Source organism: Lineus longissimus, chromosome 12, assembly GCF_910592395.1.
Source record: "Lineus longissimus chromosome 12, tnLinLong1.2, whole genome shotgun sequence".
NCBI lineage: Eukaryota > Metazoa > Nemertea > Pilidiophora > Heteronemertea > Lineidae > Lineus > Lineus longissimus.
Window position 1 is genome coordinate 17,898,494 of NC_088319.1, and position 12,981 is coordinate 17,911,474.

Genomic DNA, 12,981 nt, shown 5'->3' on the forward strand with positions numbered 1-12,981 from the left:
TGCTGTGCATGCGAGTCAGCATCTTCCAGCTCATCAGTTCCACAGTCACCCTTTACCGCCAAGCTGAGCTGAGGACAAGTTGGAAACCCTGAAACTTGTATTTGAATAGAAAGTGAGTCACTTACCGACTCGGTCTCACTGTAACACACTCACTTACCGGCTCAGTCTCACTGTAACACACTCCTTTCTCAATGAGCACAGTGAGCTGTGATCGCAGGATGATACCATGGAATCGGAGAGGTTGGAAGTGGTCGTCTGACTCCTCAGGTTCGTAGGGATCACTGGAACAAATGGAAAAACATTGTGCGTGTTCTAAAATCCCTCAAGACACAAACATTTCGAAGAAGTGGTCTGTTGGCTGATGTTTGTTTAACATCTCCTTGTGTTCAACGCTTTCGCTGGCAGGTTTTTTCACTAAAATAACCATTTTTCACCATCTTGGATCAATGCCATGCCATCCTGCCCATCACCAGCAAAAGGGTTAACAAAACAATGCCTTTAAACTGAGTGAGACAACCCAATGTAATAAGATCCTTGTATCCTTTCTAATAGAGAGGTGATAGTGAAAACAGAGCGTGGAAAGCATATCTTAAAAGAGACACAAGTGCATTTGCTACTTCGACAAAACTCTGGCAATAATTCGGGTAAAGAGCAATCCTACTCACATGCCAAACTCTCTTAAAAAACGACCAAATCCAAAAAGGTTGCTCGTAATCAGAGACGATAAACCCGATCATGGACACAAAACGATCAAAGGAAAGGACACAAATATCAATCTCACTTGTCAAACTCAGAGTTGACACAATGCTTGGCTAATTCAGTGCGGGGAGAAGACAAAGAACAATGCTCATCTTTGAACAAATAGTAATCTAGTATAACACAATACGGGAGCATTTCGTCTTTTCCTGACCAAAGAAGGCGAACCAACTTTGATTTCAAAAGATGTACCCATATCTATCATCCCATGTAATTGGCATATCCAACATGTCACTCACAGGTTCAAACAATGGCTTCAACTGTTTGAGTGGGAACATGGAACATTGTTTGAAGATAATACCAACCTTACCAAACTTGTACTTTGACCTTACCTTTTTATCCTTTGGGACAAGTGTGGATCAGACATGACCCGACCCCTGCGCTCTCCGCTTTCCTCACTTGAGGCAGTTGCAGTCAGTTCTAGAACACGGGTGGATGGAGAAAGGCTGATTAATCGCCTTCGATGCTCTCCCTCCCTCGTCACCAGACTCTGGATCTGTACAAGACAAAGCACCAAGATCATGAAACAGCAAGACACTCTTGGTGTCTAATAGCACCAAGATCATGAAATACCAAGACACTCTTGGTGTCTAATAGCACCAAGATCATGAAATACCAAGACACTCTTGGTGTCTAATAGCACCAAGATCATGAAACACCAAGACACTCTTGGTGTCTAATAGCACCAAGATCATGAAATACCAAGACACTCTTGGTGTCTAATAGCACCAAGATCATGAAACAGCAAGACACTCTTGGTGTCTAATAGCACCAAGATCATGAAACACCAAGACACTCTTGGTGTCTAATAGCACCAAGATCATGAAACACCAAGACACTCTTGGTGTCTAATAGCACCAAGATCATGAAACAGCAAGACACTCTTGGTGTCTAATAGCACCAAGATCATGAAATACCAAGACACTCTTGGTGTCTAATAGCACCAAGATCATGAAATACCAAGACACTCTTGGTGTCTAATAGCACCAAGATCATGAAACAGCAAGACACTCTTGGTGTCTAATAGCACCAAGATCATGAAACACCAAGACACTCTTGGTGTCTAATAGCACCAAGATCATGAAACACCAAGACACTCTTGGTGTCTAATAGCACCAAGATCATGAAACACCAAGACACTCTTGGTGTCTAATAGCACCAAGATCATGAAATACCAAGACACTCTTGGTGTCTAATAGCACCAAGATCATGAAACACCAAGACACTCTTGGTGTCTAATAGCACCAAGATCATGAAACACCAAGACACTCTTGGTGTCTAATAGCACCAACATCATGAAACACCAAGACACTCTTGGTGTCTAATAGCACCAAGATCATGAAACACCAAGACACTCTTGGTGTCTAATAGCACCAAGATCATGAAACACCAAGACACTCTTGGTGTCTAATAGCACCAAGATCATGAAACACCAAGACACTCTTGGTGTCTAATAGCACCAAGATCATGAAACACCAAGACACTCTTGGTGTCTAATAGCACCAAGATCATGAAACACCAAGACACTCTTGGTGTCTAATAGCACCAAGATCATGAAACACCAAGACACTCTTGGTGTCTAATAGCATAACAACAACCTCCTTCTACTGTTTATAAAAGGTTTGGGACTGATGATATTGGTGATGATATAAAACAATAATGTGCAACAGTGATTCGTTTCAAAGATTTACAGTCAATTTGAAAGAAAAACACACTCTTCTAATAATGGATTCAGACGGATGGCAGAGGCAACAGTCAGAAAAACCTGCCCAATAGTTCTGGAATATGACATGGAGAAACTCAACCTGACACGAAGTCAACCTCCCAGGGTTGGGGCTTACTACAGCCTACATGCGACTCTTACTTTGTGGCTCATGATTAATATGGATAGCAGAGGTGTCATGTCACAAGAAGAGAAAAAGGCCGTTTATCATTACGCAGATTTTACCCATATCTGTAAGACCTGATGCTTAAAAAATGGCAAGTTCATCCGTGAAATCTAAACCGATATTATCTGATATTAACAATGCACAAAAGGGAGTCGGATCATAGCAAAGCTTTATATGAAAATACCTATAAAGTATGATTCTATTCATGTCACATATTTCAATGATATCAGTCAGGAAAAGCCAGCGTCAAAGGAAATGCTTATATAAACTGATAAAAAGTATGTATTCCATAGAAGTTCAAGCAGTTTTTGCCTGTAAATAGCATCCACTTTATTATGGGCAAACTATGTCAAACTATTTTCAAAATTCTAAAAGTTGGTCTCCATTGAAGTATTTTTAAAATTCCAGAAGTTGGTCTCCATCGAAAATCTTGGAAACGTTACCCTGCTTTCAATTGTCCAGGTCTATGGACTGTTTACATGACCGGACCAAGAACATAATCAAGTTTCCCTCTCATCATGCCAAAGAGCTGAACAACTTTATACAACCATAGCCATAGTCCTACATCAACCAGATCATATCTGTAAGAAGATTTGGTTTTTATGGCTGAACACTAGGCCTCACTTTACGACATATTTTGACCAGCATATTTCTGACTGCCTAAATCAGCTTTATGCCCGACTTATCTGGCAAAGAAGAGTAAATCCATTTTTCCAATCCACTATCTATGCCATACAACATCATAGAATAATCTTGCTTTGAGTTTTTCATTCAGACATGTCTAGGACCAGGAAATGTAAAATGTGTCTGTTTTATCATTTTGACCCAAAACTTCTCATCTTCCTAACAGTCTGACCCTCTCAGATTTCCAACAAGCCAATCTTTAAAAACAAGTCTGAGCCCATTTTACCGACACTAAAAATAACGGTTACATCCTCTGTGAGGTTTATCTGTACTAAAGTCCAGGTTTATTTTTCTGACCACATCAAATACCTAAGTATATCCAATCCTATAGTTACTTAAGAGCTTCTGATGACACTGCCCCTAATGTCTTACATTTCCAACATGTTTTCGACTTATCTCAATAATTCTGATTCCATTTTTCCAAACCAAACAAATAAACAATATGTTCTCAGACTTTTTCATTTGGAGATGTCTGGTGCCTGGTGCAAAAGGCTGTTTGTTTTCTAAATAGGCCTAAAGCATTTGGTAGAAGATTACCCTGTATTTAATGTTATGATCCAAACGTCCACGACCAAGTCGCTTGATATTGTCCGCCTTATGACTCTTTTCCAAAGTCACCACAGGAAATGCATTGTGGGAAGTTGTGCGTAACATCTGGATAATTGAGCCGACGCGACTGTGAGGGTACATGTACATGATGTCTGTGTCCATGATGTCTTTGGCTCGTAATCTGAAGTGATTAAAAGTGCTGACTGAGATCACAGAAAACACAAGACACTGGCCACAACAGGAAGCCTGATAAAGTGCTCTTTCATCATATTCAATCCACGGGTCGTGTTCCAGAATGTCAATGGCATTCATACAATAACCAGCCCACAGCAAACATAACCTGCCCAGAACGAACTTTCTGAAACCAAAGTCGATAAAACTTTGTCCAATTTGATGGACATGTGTAAGAGGTGATACCTATATCTGGTGGCAGAGGCCAGAAGAACAAGCACGGCTCACATTCACCGATAGAATATACTTCAAAGTGGCTCTCCCTATATGCAGTGTTTGGCACAGGCATCAGATGGCAGAGTCTCCGTGTCAAAAGAGTGAACAGCAGATAACTTTGGTTACTCGACCTCGGAGTTTTTTTGTGACTACGACACAGCTTGAAGCAATAAAAAAGCTTTTCGCAGCGTGCTTGAAGCTAAATCCTTAGTTGGGTGGAAGCAGGCTCCTAAGACACCCTTCAGCTTGTTATGTATGTCATAAATAACCTTCCTCGTATCCTCAATAATACTACACTTACTTGTGAACACCAAATGGCGGCTCCCAGCCGAGGAGAGGGACACCCTTCAGCTCAATGTGTATGTCATAAATACCCTCATTGAAAAAGTCTCCCACCCATTTGGCAACCTGAAACAGTAGCTCAAATCTATCACCCAATCAACCAAGTGCTCAGTTAACTTAACAACAAACAATCTTGAATACAACAAGTAATCTCATTTATATTGGAAAGAGTATGTTAACCAACATAACGCAAAGAACACCCTGGGATATCGCCATAAACTAACACGCAATATGGAAAGAAGAGTCGACGATTGAAGTCCTTCGACACTGTTACTTTGGTTAGGAACTTACATAGTGTAGGTGGGCTTTGAGTTATCAATAACTCTGGTTTGTTGATACTTTGGAACCTGGCCAAGTTCCTCCTGGCAAACCTAATATAGATATATCTGACAGAATGTGCTAGTATCCATTTCCAACTTACAACGAAAGAATTTATTGCTTTTGTTTCCTGTTTCAAGGAATGATCATGTGCCAACTTGGTTTGTTCTAAGACAGGTCTCTGTCATCCAAAACTGGATGTCGTTTATCAATATACAAAAGCTTCAGAGTGAGGTCATGTGACATGTAATAGTATGAGACTTATTTTTCACACAAAAGACCCCGAGACCATAATCAAACACAAAATGGCCATAAACGACAAACAAGGTGATTGACGTAAAAAGTGACGACGATACCTGTGTCATGATGTTGGCAGGGCCAACGTTTCTGCATAATACATTGAGTTTATTACAACATCGATGAGCTCATCAATCAGGGTGTCATTTCATCCATCTCATTTTGACTACTAGCTTCGACATTCAGTATCTTGTTGAACACTTGACAAGTAAAGTGATTTGCTCAAGAGGACAAATCACCCATTTCAGAATGAGACTACTCACCAGAAGAACAATCATGAGCGGAAGGCCAAGTGAGATCTCATTGGTCGCCTCGATTAATATCACATTGAGGCTAATCGTCATCCGCACGATGCCGCCAAGAAAAGCCGCTGCACCTATCAAGGCGAAAGTCCCCGAGGAGCCATGTTGGTAACCAAGAAACCTGGAAATGATAAACAAAACATAGATGTTCTTCTTCAATGTGAGTGTTCGTGATGGTACCGTGCCAAGATGACCTGAGGAGCGACTCTCTCCTTGGATGGGGTCTTCCTCACCTGGTGGCATGATCTTATTCCTGAACCACAGAACCAAATGAAGATGATTGCAGCTGAGATAACAGTGCCTGTGAATGTCATCACCCAGTAGACATATCTTGAATTGAATTCATACTCACTCATACAAGATGGTTGACACGAATCGCCCATATGAGGCACCGCAGAGCAAGGCAGGAACAAATAGACCACTTGGGACACCGCACCCGTACGTCCAACAGGCCAGGAAGAAGAAGCAGATGAAGAAGATTGCCAACGATGGAAGACTGAAGTTGCCTGAAATATCAATGATTCCTCTGTGCAGACAAGTCAAATGTAAGACTCCATGAGACTTTTTCAAAAGAGCAGGGAGAGAAATCTTTCTGAAGCTACTGTCCACTTAGATGGGATCCTTTGCATGTCCTGCTATTGGCACCAAAGACGTTATTTATCTCTGTTAAAGCAGACATGGTTTTCGAACAACCCAGCGCATGCCTGATTACTTGACCAATATTAAGGAATTGTTAAGACCTCATTGCTTACCCTCTAAATGAAAGAGTTGCTTGATGGCAGCCTCGGACGGATTGAAGAATAGCGTGGCCATGTCATTGTACTCGCCTTTATCACAGAAGTAAGTACGTACCGTGGCATTGGCTTGGTGCTAGAGATATGAGAGAGATACTATAGGGACAATCCCATGTGAACAAGTACATGTAGGTACACACACAGGTTAAGGATGATGGGTCAGGCTGCCACTAAGGGTCATCAAGCTACTGTGGCATTAGCTGGATGCTGCAGAGAAGGAAGAGTCAAGATTACTCAAAGGACTGCTGAGGTATAATAATCTGCCATCTAACTAAACCCATCATTCACAAATGAGTGTGATTCCATACGTTTGCTACAGTGCAACCAATACCTTCTTACCTCAGCTAACTTCTTGCACTGTCCCAGGCACATGGCAGCCATGAATGCTACTGTGGTTGTCGTGGCAGCTATCAAAATGGCTTCAAGGATACTGAAAAACAATCCAAAGGAGTCTTAACATTGTTGTTCCAATGTCTTGGCTGATATCAGTTTTTCACCTCTTTCCATCATGCACAATTTACTGGTTGGAAGATTCTACAATGATTGCAATAAGCACAAGCACCTACAACGCATCCCTGTGCATGAGATATCTTAGCGGTGCTGCCTGGTTCATTTTGAGCGAGAAAAAAAAAGTGAAAATTTTCAAAGTCTAAAAATAACATATTGGGTTTGATCTGTACAATCTCACTTGAAAACTTTTGGTTTCCTTGTAACATATTTGAGACGATAGACAGTAAGTAGTTTGTTGATCTGATTGAAGAGGGCACCAAGCAGTCCTCCGATGATGCCCATGAGCAGGAATATGAGCAGGTCCCATCCACTCCAGAGACGGCAGTTTGGTTGGTCTTCAGGACACTGGATCAAAGAAGAAGAACTTAGGCTATAGCCCTTTGTCCTGAAGTGATTCTAGCCCGGGCACGGGACAGGTTCCATGATAATAGGGGTGTCTATCATGAACAGTTACTGTTTACTAACATTTAGAAAACTACCGTGATAAACAAAAGCAGCATGATGGAGGTTGCACGAGGGAGCAGAATACAGAGCTGCCAACTATTAGCAAGGTATGGTACTGATCACATGCTCATCTGCAACAGTTCTTTTGGTCTAGGTTATTTAGCTTATTCTTCATCCCTGTAAGTACTTACACTAAAAACTCCAAAGTTAATGAGACCAGGTAGATAGAAGTAGCCCCACTGTTCTTTGCCATCTATTTTTGACATCCCGGAGAGGAAGAAATTCAGTGAGAAGGAAGCAGACATTGAGCAGAAAAACTGGAAAGAACATGAGTATGAATTGTCAACTTGTTTTCCACTGCTTGCAGAACAAGACCAATGATGTTAGACAACACCCCAAATCTTAAGACCTTCATCTTGGTATCAAGAATTCCAGATACATAGTTATCACAAACCTACATGTTACTCCAAGCTCGGGCAATCTTACCGTTCGCCATGTTAACTTCTGATTCCAGAAAGATGATCCTTCCTCCAGACTGAACAGAACACCACCTATGGGAGCACCAAATGCAGCTGTAAGGAGACGAAACCTTTCTCAGCTACGACATCTAGGAACAATATCAGAAACAGTCATCAACATAAGATTGGTTAATAATTTCCTCCAAACTAAGTTCTAGTGAAGCTTTAAGCCTCCCTGCCTCGAGTGATTACTATTAACAAACCATACCTGCCACACCAGCAGCAGCTCCTCCAGAGACGAAGTCACGTTTGTCTCGATCACTACGAAACACGGCATATTTAAAATCAACTTTTTGACATGAAATACTTTGGAACTGTGGTAAACCAGCTCCTACTACAGCACCACTATGGATCATTGGACCTTCCTTCCCAACAAATAAACCTGAAGAAGAAAGAAACTCTGGCTGTAATAAAGACGAAGGGGAACTGTGGTAAACCAGCTCCTACTACAGCACCACTATGGATCATTGGACCTTCCTTCCCAACAAATAAACCTGAAGAAGAAAGAAACTCTGGCTGTAATAAAGACGAAGGGGAACTGTGGTAAACCAGCTCCTACTACAGCACCACTATGGATCATTGGACCTTCCTTCCCAACAAATAAACCTGAAGAAGAAAGAAACTCTGGCTGTAATAAAGACAAAGGGGAACGAATTGAATCAACTGTAGCTGATTATAAAGATGGCTAGGACATGTAGCTGACATTGCATATCATTATAGTTTCCAGCATATAGAGTCTTTGATTCAGCCTGATAGACTTTACTGAAAAGCGAGTAATTCTATTCGAGAATGAGGACTGTCAGCTTAATCACTTTCTCCAAGACAATGTAACTTACCTCCCGACACACTGAACAGGACTCCCACAGCCTTACAGACAAGGGTCTTCAGCCGCACCACCATTGGCACCTTCACACCGTTGAGGTAGCACTTGACCTCTGGTATGCCAGAGCCTCCAGCATTTGGCTGAAACATTTAAACATCCTGATTGAGAGAGAGTCAAGACACATGGGTAGAATTACTTATCTGTTGCATAGCCTACCATGTCACTCGGGTATACACACTCCATCTGACCAGATACATGTAGGATGAGAGACGCATAGCCAGGCCACCTAACCTGAAATCTTCCCAAAGATATCCATTTGAAGTCGACCAATGATGAGGCTCCTCATTCTTAAAGATACATCAACGCAACAATTATGACAAGACATCTGGATAATTCTCTCAACATTATAACGGTCAACTCAGTGTGTTTTTTCCTGCTGTCCCTACATAGCGATTATTTGAAGAGTTGCGGTATTCTATTTCATTGTTTCTGGCACCTCTTCGTATCGCTACTTGTGCAGGAATCGCACAGGTGCAGTTAGGTTAAACATACTTCTATGGCAACAAATATTGCAGATATGGCAACAAATATCACGTTGAAGGCCAACAGCAGCAAGAGAGAGAGCACCAGACAACCATCCTTGGAACACTGCTGGATACTTTCATCAACGGTGGAGAACTTCCATTCAGTCAGCAGCTTCACGATGGAATCTATAAATAACGCCACCTGAAGTGAAAGAAATTGAAGAGCAAGTTTCATCATTCTGTTCATCACTCAGCCTCATTACTCAATTGTCAAGGACTGATGGTGCCAAAGCTCTTAACCACAGCCACTGGAGCGCTGCAGATGTCATTTGGTTTTGATAAGCATGTTCCACAGGGTGATCAACAGGGGCCGTTGCCATTCAAAGACTATCTAGCGACAGCAGCATCCCTAGGGCAGTGGTTGGTTTTCTATCTGAGAAAGAAACTTTCCCGAACAGTTCAGACCAGGCCTAACAGACCAACCATTAGGAAGCTCAAGCAAGATGGTACATGACGTCTGTTGATAAACTTATGATGGTCAAACAGGACTTGACCTTCAAGGTTAACAATGATTATGATTAAGACGATGATGATACCATCAAAGTGTCTTTCTTAATCGGCTGAACCACTCACCATTGCTGTCAAGAACCCAACAAAAAATGTCAGGACCCATTTCACCAAGCCGACTTTATTATATGACCACTGAAATAACAAGAAAACAGAAAGGTGACCATTTGTCGGGGTTAGCGTTGGGTCAGAGTTGTCAGGAAATAAGACATTAATTTGTCAAAATTTGTCAAAATTTTCAAAGTCAAAAAAGTTTGGGGACTGATGATATTGGTTCGTTTTAAGCAGAAAACAAAAAAAACCAGTGAAAACTTTTTTTGGACTTAGAAATTTTTTCCAGGTTAGGGTGAGGGTTAGCAGATTTCATCCATCAAAGAGTTACTAACCTTGCTTTGATAGACTTCGTTGGCCATTTCATTGAAAGGTTCGTTGTGGCACTGGTCATAGTCAAGGCTCTGAAAAGTAGCGTTATTTAAAACTCATCGAATAAGCAATGCAGGATGGAAGTTAAACAGAATATAAGATGCAATTCCTGCCATAGTAACAACTGCCAGTACATGGGACTTGAACTGCATCGTCAAACCCATCTTTGGATCCCATCTGTTTGGAATAGGTTCCTTAATCAAGGAAGACACTTGATTCAAACTATTCTGATTTCAAAATGTGATACCTCAAAATCCTTCTGTGGGATAATACTATGTACATTGCCATGTTGTCCATCCTCTGTCTGCTGATCCTGAAAAAAAACAGAAGAATTTTAGGAATCCATGACCTGAAGATGTTTCCTTGGCAATACCACTGGACCTGCTGGTGTGTTCAACCAAAGGACAGTGAGTTCAGAAATCAAATCCACTTTAGGATTAGGGTGAGCTGAAGTTGGCTTCTTGGCGATACCTCTGGACCAGCTGGTGTGGTCAACCAAAAGACCAAATACACTTTAGGATTGGGGTGAGCTGAAGTTGGCTTCTTGGCGATACCTCTGGACCAGCTGGTGTGGTCAACCAAAGGACCAAATACACTGTAGGATTAGGGTGAGCTGAAGTTGGCTTCTTGGTTCAGCTTTCAGTTAAGGCACGACATTTTCTTTTGGGCCTCAGGTACATGTATATAAGAACAGACTCCCGCCCTTTAAATGAGCATTCACTACATTTTAAAAGAGTTCTAATTGCTTTAGGATTTGGAGGTCTAACCAAAATAGCGGTCAACCCTTAAATCCCACCCCTTTTGAGTTTGCTGGCATACTTTTCTTCCCAAACCCCTGTTATGTTACAATGATAATTACAATGTAATCATCATGCTCAAAATCAATTAATGAAAAATAAGGTTGTTGCAATATCAACCAAATGAGTTCAAATAAAGTGTGATTTGATAGACTGAATCTGGTTACTGGACTCAAAATGAAGTGAAGTTTTTCAAAAAGCCAACCGATGGCAAGACCCTTGCCGTTCACTAGACTGGTCAGTGATGTGGATTGACAGTGAATCCACTAAGGCTCACTCCACAGCTCTCCTCGGAGGGTTTGGTATACAACCCTGCCTGGGTTTTTTTGTGATTGTGGGAATGCCCAACCCTAACCTGCAGCCAGTGTGGCGATGCAATGGAATAGGTCCACTCTGTAGGCCTACAACCAAAGACAAGAAGAAGACGACGTCTATACACATCTGTTTACACCTGAAGCCAATTGATAAATGATATCAATAGCCCATATGATGGAACCCATAGGCCTACCTGCCCTCATTTTCATGTCCTCGTCTCAACCTCCTTGCGCGCACCAATTGCATCCTCTCATGATCTAGCAAAAAAGTGGGCAAACTGGGTCCTACATTGACATTGCCCACTGGCTCTGCACTAAGCGTAGGTAGCCCACATTCGACCATTTACATTACCTATCAGGACCCATAAACTTTGATAGTTTAGGATACAGCAGGCTCAGGATGTCCAGGTCGACAAGGAGCAGGAATGCGGAAGGAAATGAAACTTGAAATGATGACCATTTTGACACAAAAAATGAAACTGCTCCCTAAGTAGGAAATGGACCAATAACACACAAGATGAATATGTTAGGAACATAAAACATGAGCAGGGCAAGATATTGACACCCTTACATTTCCCCCTCTCTCCCCCAAACTTTCATAAAATCGTCGTCTGCTAGGGATACAACAAGGGCAGCAGCAGCCACGTGCTTCAGCCATGATAAACAAACTTCATGATACTGATAGCCTCTAAATTTGGGAATATAAACTTTTATATTCCATTGATTATTGTATTTTATTTAATGATATTTTCATCAATGAAATAGAAATAATATAAATATTGAATTTTAGCTCACATGAGGTCCACAAATGGTGATTTTACTTATGCAAATTTAGATTTTATTTTACTTCTGGTTTCAGAGGGTCAATGTTATTTTCAATCCACGATTGCAGGTCACCTGTTCCACGTGACCGGAAAAACGTGTGATCGAACATAACATTAACCTATTGACCTTCAATTCGATCAATTCCATTGGTCAGCCGACTATCAACAACACATGCGCAGTTCGTTTTTCCGGTTGGCAGGTCTATTCTACGGAATTCCCTATTCTACAGACCAAAGACTTTACAGACCTCGTTTTTTGGCTCTCACTTTTTTATTAGTGGAGATTTTCATGAAATCTAAAGTGATATTAGACCAGAAACGGTTTCCGCATATGCTCAGAAATTTTAGTACTTGATTTTGAAGAAATAAAAGTCTGTAATTCCTAGAATTCTAAATAAGAAAAAACAGACCAACTTCAAAGGCAAATTAAACAATAAAACGAGATTGCAAGAAACGTCATCGTCCCTAAGATCCGTAAGCCAAGCAAAAAGAAGTTAAGACGAATAAGTAGCTGGCTTTTGAACCAGGAAATGGGCTTAGAAAGGGTTAAAGTGCCTTGCAAATAAATGAAATGGAGTCAGAAAGGGTTAAAGTATCGGGAGCCAGCATTTGAATAGGGAAGTGGAGTTATAGAGGGTTAAAATGCGTTAAGACGAATAAGTAGCTGGCTTTTGAACTGGGAAATGGGCTTAGAAAGTGTTAAAGTGACTTGTAGCTGAATTGGGAGCCAGTATTTGAATCGGGAAATGGACTTATAAATGGCTAAAATGCGTTAAGACGAATAAGGAGTTGGCATTTTGAACCGGGAAATAGCGTCAGAAAGGGGTTAAAGTGACTGTAAATGAATCGGGAAATGGAG

The 12,981-nt window shown here is 41.3% G+C and overlaps 1 protein-coding gene across 1 annotated transcript in view; it reads right to left on the minus strand.

Annotated features, from left to right (window-relative positions):
- LOC135496713 (H(+)/Cl(-) exchange transporter 6-like) overlaps nucleotides 1–11,935 on the minus strand; it is a 42,036-nt gene extending 30,101 nt beyond the window's left edge. Inside the window, exons 1-18 of the mRNA XM_064786184.1 lie at nucleotides 11,870–11,935; nucleotides 10,435–10,500; nucleotides 10,151–10,219; nucleotides 9,831–9,899; nucleotides 9,226–9,399; nucleotides 8,687–8,813; nucleotides 8,059–8,232; nucleotides 7,819–7,904; nucleotides 7,524–7,649; nucleotides 7,067–7,233; nucleotides 6,718–6,808; nucleotides 6,337–6,454; nucleotides 5,937–6,090; nucleotides 5,546–5,705; nucleotides 4,627–4,733; nucleotides 3,867–4,059; nucleotides 1,089–1,252; nucleotides 158–281 (exon numbers count right to left, since the gene is read on the minus strand). Of these exons, the coding sequence (XP_064642254.1) occupies nucleotides 158–281; nucleotides 1,089–1,252; nucleotides 3,867–4,059; nucleotides 4,627–4,733; nucleotides 5,546–5,705; nucleotides 5,937–6,090; nucleotides 6,337–6,454; nucleotides 6,718–6,808; nucleotides 7,067–7,233; nucleotides 7,524–7,649; nucleotides 7,819–7,904; nucleotides 8,059–8,232; nucleotides 8,687–8,813; nucleotides 9,226–9,399; nucleotides 9,831–9,899; nucleotides 10,151–10,177 (2,061 nt within the window). The 5' untranslated portion in view covers nucleotides 10,178–10,219; nucleotides 10,435–10,500; nucleotides 11,870–11,935. The remainder of the gene's footprint in view (nucleotides 1–157; nucleotides 282–1,088; nucleotides 1,253–3,866; nucleotides 4,060–4,626; nucleotides 4,734–5,545; nucleotides 5,706–5,936; nucleotides 6,091–6,336; nucleotides 6,455–6,717; nucleotides 6,809–7,066; nucleotides 7,234–7,523; nucleotides 7,650–7,818; nucleotides 7,905–8,058; nucleotides 8,233–8,686; nucleotides 8,814–9,225; nucleotides 9,400–9,830; nucleotides 9,900–10,150; nucleotides 10,220–10,434; nucleotides 10,501–11,869) is intronic.
- Nucleotides 11,936–12,981: the final 1,046 nt, after the last annotated feature.